The sequence below is a fragment of the Gordionus sp. m RMFG-2023 genome, chromosome 4 (genome assembly GCF_954871325.1).
Source record: "Gordionus sp. m RMFG-2023 chromosome 4, tfGorSpeb1-WG-v2, whole genome shotgun sequence".
NCBI lineage: Eukaryota > Metazoa > Nematomorpha > Gordioida > Chordodea > Parachordodidae > Gordionus > Gordionus sp. m RMFG-2023.
The window spans coordinates 16,370,400-16,377,746 of NC_088778.1; the positions used below are offsets into that span (position 1 = coordinate 16,370,400).

Consider the following 7,347-nt stretch of genomic DNA (forward strand, 5'->3'; position numbering starts at 1 on the left):
TGGCAAAAGGTTATCAAACTAATATAACTCTTTGTTACCATTTTAGACAATGTTTTATAGAATGGACTAATAAGGAAAAAATTATAGGCCAAAACCAAATCAACAATTCTTGAAGAAGAGGGTATAAACGACCAATCCAAATCATAAAACAATATTGTGGTTAGAGCTTCCTTTTAAATGACATGATGGAAGCTAGATAAGTAATCGAGAAAATTATTGTGAGATATTAAATTTCTAAAAGATTATCTTCCATTTTAAATGATATATAAACGACTACACATTAACCATTATTGTTTATCTAAAATATACTATCATATGCTCTCATCAGCTGTAGTAATAATCTTAAATTACATAGAAACACAAATAATAGATGCTGGTTAATTTGCAGTAATAGCCATGACACTCACGATTAATATCTAAATTTATTATGCTGAATAAATTGATAAAATAGAAACACTAAAAATATTTGGAAGAAATAATTATGCAAATATATTGAAGCCTGGAGTTATTTACAAGGCAAGGATGCCATATTAGAGATAAAATATTTTCTAACTATAAAATAAGGACCAGAATGATATTATGAAACAATTAAGATTTTATATATTGTCGCAACACCTCTAGTTGGTATATTATATCTTAAAATAATAGTTAGTTTGTAATAATATCAAAAATATACTTGTATTAAAAATTTAACTCAAAACTGTTTTTCGAAAAGAAAAAAAAATAACTTTCCTAAAAACACGTAAAAAAAAGAAGAAATGATATTTAATTTATTACATCTATTGTGGGATGAATAATATAATGTTTAATTTTTAAAATTATTTATAACTAAATAGATGGTGTTAAATATTTAAATGCAAATTGTAACTATATTTATTATCAAAAAGCATTTATTAGTAAAATTCATTATAATATTAACTGTAATATATTATATAACTGACAAATACGTCTATAAAAGTGCCATTTTATCTAATATTTTATAAACAACTGTATATAATAGAGGATTATAAACTATATGCCTAATTACTTACTTTTTATAAAGAAATCTCTTATACTTATTTGGACCTTGGAAATATTTTTAGGAATAGGTATGATAATAAAATTTAAAAATAAATATACAGTTGATTAGTCATTTTGAACTCGGCTAATTACAATATTAAATTTTTTAGTTTTCAATTAATAAATGATTATTTTTATTTAATTAGAATTATATAATAATTTAAATAATAATAGTCAATAAAGCTTCAACTGTTAATGCTAAATTAATATTTAGTGAGTGATATTAATATTCTTTTAACACAAAATTTGATTGCAAGCTGACATAGTGAAAATATAATTTATATGTATATATCTAATCTAATATGTAAAATAGTATTCATTTATTAAATATGACAGTCTTATTAATTTTTAAATAATAAAATTAAATCTATATATTACTTAATAGAATTATAAAAGAAATCGTTCAGGGGGCAATCAAAAAATTTTATTTTTAGTTCAAGGGGTTAAGATTCCATTTTAAAAAAAAAATTTTGCTTCAGGGGGCTATTCAAATTTTTCAGGGGGCTTTAGCCCCTGCGTTCTCCCCTAGGGACGCTACTGAGCAGCACGAAGTTAGTTGTGATAGGGTCGAAGTAATTTGAATGATATTATTACCTGCAAGATTTCCCTATATTTCAGGTACATAGAAATTTGATGATTTTTATCATAGTTAAAAAAAGATCAGGAAGCATAGTAATTTAGAAAAAATTAAATAAAGTGGAACATTGTATTGATTGCTCCTCCATCTTATTTAATTTGTTTTGATCATCTAAATTAATTTATAGCACTAAAAAAATATATTTTTATTGATCAACTTAATAAAAATAAATTTTTATTTCAAAAATAAGATATAACTCATGTAATAAAGTATGTAAAAATTTAAGTTTATTTAGGTAGTTAAGGCTGGTTGGGTAAGGAATAAAAAATATTTTTAAGGTGAAAGGTAAATCTAGGCATGCTGTTTTTTCCAGAATTAAGACGCTGCTTCCATTATAGATCTTCTGTACTTTAAGTTTACATTAATATTTTCTAAGTGGTTTCCAAATAGTATTCATGCGCCTGAAAGAGTTTCCGGTGATATATTTTTAAAACCACAAATTTAATATAAAATAACCGAAGTCTTGTGGTTTTTACAAATTAACACTGTATAAGATGAACCTGTCATTTTTGTAAAATAAAAGTTATATTTTTTTTAATTAAATTTGGAAATCATTCACATTTTTGAAACTAAGCATTTAGTCTAACAATTTTCATACGTTATACCATAGGCATAGCTAAATGGGGAATAGAAAAATCCTGGGAATTGTGTAAAAAAAATAAAGTCCTGCAGGGTTGGGCTGGAGGTAACCAAAAAATATAGGCTCGACCCTGGCCCATGTTATATTTCTTTCTTATTCTTCCTTTTTTGCCCAATCGAATATTACAATCCCGGGCAGCCTATTTATAATAATTTAGTACACATGCTAATTACCCTTAAAATGTTTGATGTTCGTTTCTTCAATTCTCAAATGAAAATATATAAAATATTAATTTTATAAATTTAAGGAAAACATAGAACCCCGGACCAAGAGACACTGAACAAAGAGACAGCGGGCAAAAAGGCATATGACAAAAATACCTCAATTTTAATAAACTTTCAAACAGGGATGTGAACCTGGACCCTGAACCCTCATATTTTGGCTGTACCCGGTCCCAGATCCTTTTTTAAAAGTGGAGGGTCCAAGGGTTCTAGGTGTCATAAAAATTTTAAAAATAAAAATATTTTTTTAAAAAATAATTATATATTTTTTTTTAATTTTATTAACTTTTTTGGAATCTTATCTTATCTTCGCGTTTGTTTCAATTTTCTTCCTGGACTTCCATTTTATTTAGAGATTGATGTCATAAATTGTTTTCTAGTGTAGATAATAATATTTTATGTAAATTTATTAAAAATTTATTAATGAAATACGTTGATTATTTTGAAAATAAATTATTTTGTAGTGCAAGTAATAATATTTTAATTTAAATGATAATGCACAACACGTTGGTCTTCGATTTGTATGATGCTAGAACGATTATTAAGTTTGAAAGATTTTTGTAATGATTTTATTATAGGAGCATGTGAAGTCATTTTGTCGGAAGATGATTGGTGTCAAATAGAGGACCTTACTAGTGTATTAGTTCCTTTAAAAATAACAATATTAAGATTACAATCAGAACTATGTTTATTTGATTTTAAGGCATATGGATTAGATGCCAATTAGATTTAGAAAAATTTAAAGTCCTTTTTATACGAAATATTAGAAAACATGAAAATTCGAGAGAAACAATATTTGCAAAATAGTGTTGTATACACTTCTATATATTTAGACCCTCGATATCAAGTTTTATTGAGTATTGAGCAAAAACAAATGGCTAAAGACCATCTTAAGGATTTATGGCAACGCAAAACTTCATTATTAAAATATTTGAGGCTACGTCAATACCTACTGGTTATAGTGATAATCATAATAATGATAGCAACACTGATGATCTTGAAATTTTACATTTAGATAGAGAAAAAAAAATCAAATTATCATCAGATAGAAAGGAGGATCAAAGCCTATTGCATCTTTAATAGAGAAGTTCTCAGAATTTAAGAGAATAAATAAGGATACAAATATTTTAAAATTCTGGAAATGCATCAACTGCTTGTGAATGACTTTTCTAAGTTGGAACTAATTTGATATTAAACATCGCGCGTCTTATAAAGATGAAGCAATAAGAAAACCTAATTTACATTTTAATTTCTTTAATAACTTGATTGTATGCTTTTTATCATCAGATTATTATAATCATCTTTTTTGTTTAAAATTGAACGTGGCAATAAAAAAATTTTAAAACAATTTTTATCAATATATTTTTTTACGAGTTATTTTATAATATTTTTAAAAAAGAATTATTCGAATCGAATAAAAATAGTAATTTTTAATATTCCCAGAATTGGAAAAAAATTGTAAATTTTTGAAGATTGTTTTTAAAGAAGAAAGATTTTTGATCAAACTTTACCTATAATCACCAAATATTTTATATTTTTAATGGATAAATCACAAATTTTTTTTTAAAAAAAAAACTCAAAAAAAAATTCTGAAGTTTTTTTTTTCAAAATTCATAGTAAATTATTTAATTCGCCTTAACCAATTGAATACGAATAATTAGACGTTTTTTGAATCTTATAAAATAATTTATATGGTGAATTGAGAAATTTTCTAAATTTTTTTTAATGAATATCTAATTTTAATAAAAAAATATTATAATAATCTGATGAAAAGAACATGTGATCAAGTTAATAACAAAATTAAAATTGCATATTTATTTAACTTATAATACCAAGTCAATTTTTATGGCGAAGAATTTTTTTATATTCTTTATGAGATATGATTTTTTGAAGTCCTAGTTGGGCCCGCATTTTAGATTTTTGATGGTTTTTCTATTGGAGGAATTTGTGCCTCATTTCTACCGTTTTCAGTTAAATTTGTACCATCACCGTTTTTGAGATATTAAAATAATAAATGTGCATGACCAACTTCACGGAATTTACAAATAAATTGTAAATAAGTCTATAGAGAATTATTTATACCATTTTCAGTTTGATTTATACCATTACCGTTTTTCAGATATTGACCGTTAAAACTTTGGCGCAGTGGCGTAGACAAGGGGGGGTTTTGGGGTCGAAACCCCCCCCATGGAAAAAAAATTTTTTTTTTTTAAAAAATGTTTGTTTTTTTTAAAAAATGTTTTTTTTTTTTAATTTTTTTTTTTTTTTTTTTATAAAATAAAAAATTATTATTTTTTTATTGCGAATAATTATATTTAAAAAGGGTTTCAATTTAGAGAAATAAGATAATATATTATATATAATACAATATGAATATCACAATGAAATATATTTATAAAAAAAGGAGTTTTAATTTTAAATGATCACATCGTTTAAAAATATATATAAATTATATGAACTAAAATATTAAATAACAATAAAAGAATAAAGATATATTGTATGTAAATAATTTCTGGCATAGTTAAATTTATTAAATAACAATAAAGATATTTTGTAAATATTTTCTGGCTTGGCATAGTTAAATTAGATATTTATAAATTTAATTATTAAATATATATTTTTAAACTATATAGATAGTTTGTAAATTTTAATTTTTTATAATTTTTAAATATGGATATCTGTAAGTTTTTTCGTCAACAACAAAAAGAAAAAGGTATATAAAAATTTAAGTTGTGTAATTTGAATTAGAAATATATATAGATATAGATGTTGCTCTTGCTAGTAAAAATCAGCCATCAGTTGAGTTGGTTTTCGTTGTATCCTCAGATGACGAAGGTAATGGTATTATTTATAATATCTTTTATTTAAATCTTGCAATTAGAAAGACCAGACATACCATTACCACTCCATGGGAAAACCAATGATGAGTTAGCTACAAAATCATCTGGAAAATCATCAAATGATGGTATAGTATTTATTTTAATTCCATTTTTTTTATTTGTAAATTATACTATTTTCATTTTGAGTTATTAAAATTTTGCAATGCACGATATTTAGTTATAATTTTAAAGTTAGTCATTTTTTTGTGTTATTTTGCAAAAGGTAGTACATTATAAGTCAAACAGAGTTAAGCAGTATTGAAAACTTGTATCTACAATACAAACAGAGTTGGGCAGGCCCTCCAGAAAAATAATCTAGATACAGATTTGTTATGGAAAAATGAATCTTAGATACAGATGATTTATCATTACCAATTAAACTAGAATAGTTTATAAAATACAGTTTTTATTATTTATTTGTGAAGAACATAATTATTTTCTTAAAATCTTTTGTATATACAATCTTGGGCAGCTTATAATATTTAGGAACTTATTTTCATAATTTAAATATTACTACCTTCTTCACTTCCATGAGTGTAAATCATCCTACAAATATAAAAATATTAATTAAAACTGGTAATGATATTCTATAGTAATTTCCTTCTACTTGTATCTGTCTTTAAATTTTTATTAAGAAACTTTGATATCTATCTGAGATACATTTTTTATAATCCAGATTTTTTTCTTGTGCTGCTCAGCTCTTAACATTGAAATTCATATTGAAATATATCATTTAAAATCTAAAAAAAATATAGAAACACCACACCGTTCTCAAAAAGATGTTTCACTTTACTTAAATTTTCATTTTAAAAATGATAATGAAAAATTGTTAGCTGTTGAAAATATTTGGATACCTGACAAATGTTATAAATTTCCATTGCCCTTGGGCAAAAGAAATTTAACCTTTCAAGCATCCTGGCTTAACAAATATAAGTGGCTTGCTTACTCAGCCGATGAAAAGGGCGCATTTTGTAAAGTTTGCGTCATATTTTCCCCAAGATATGCTGGAAATGGGTTACAAAAACTCAAAACATTGGTAAGTCAAGTGTACACAAGATGGAAAGATGCGCTCGAAAATTTTAATTATCATCAAAAAAATAAATATCATCTTAATTCCTGTGAGATAATGGATTCTTTAAAAGAAATCTCAATGAATCAAAAGATATCAATATCCAATGTATTGAATAAAAAAAATTTTGATATTGTTACAAAAAATCGATCAAGAATAATTATAATTATTGATGTTATCATTTGGTTAGGGAGGCAGGCTTGGCGTTAAGAGCTCATAGGATATCTCCTGGCCCCCTAACACTTACATCCCCTTCTCACAATGAAGGAAATTTCAAGGAATTATTGAAATTTTTATGTAATAATAATGACAACTACCTAAAGCTTTTTGAAAGCTCCTCTAAAAATGCTACTTACCTAAGTCCCACTATTCAAAATGAAATAATATCAATATGCAATCAGTTTATATTAAAGGAAGTTTCTTCAAAAGTCAAAGCATCACCATTTTTTAGTGTTTTGGCGGATGAAACTTCCGATATTGGTAATATTGAACAACTATCCATAGCAATAAGGTTTATTGATATGGAATCAGGTAATTATAAAATGAAGGAACTATTTGTTCAATTTATTGAATTACCTGACACTAAGTCAGAAACGATTGCTAATCAAATTATTAAATCACTTCAAAACCTGGATTTAAATTTAAATCTACTGAGAGGCCAAGGGTACGATGGAGCTCCCTCGATGAGTGGCCATGTTAAAGGGGTCCAGTCAAGAATTAGAGAGCTTTATAGCACAGCTCTTTATGTTCACTGCAGTTCACATTGCCTGAATTTGATGATAACTGAGGCATGTGAAATTAGAGACATCCGGAACAGTTTACGTAAAAAGATTTTGATTTAA

The 7,347-nt window shown here is 25.3% G+C and overlaps 1 protein-coding gene across 1 annotated transcript; it reads left to right on the forward strand.

Moving 5' to 3' along the window:
• Positions 1-5,193: 5,193 nt before the first annotated feature.
• LOC135928672 (zinc finger MYM-type protein 1-like) lies at positions 5,194-7,347 on the forward strand. Its single transcript, XM_065465128.1, has 5 exons — positions 5,194-5,270; positions 5,318-5,392; positions 5,439-5,522; positions 6,192-6,710; positions 6,773-7,347. The coding sequence occupies exons 1-5, from the start codon at positions 5,228-5,230 to the stop codon at positions 7,345-7,347; spliced, it is 1,296 nt and encodes a 431-aa protein (XP_065321200.1). The 5' UTR covers positions 5,194-5,227.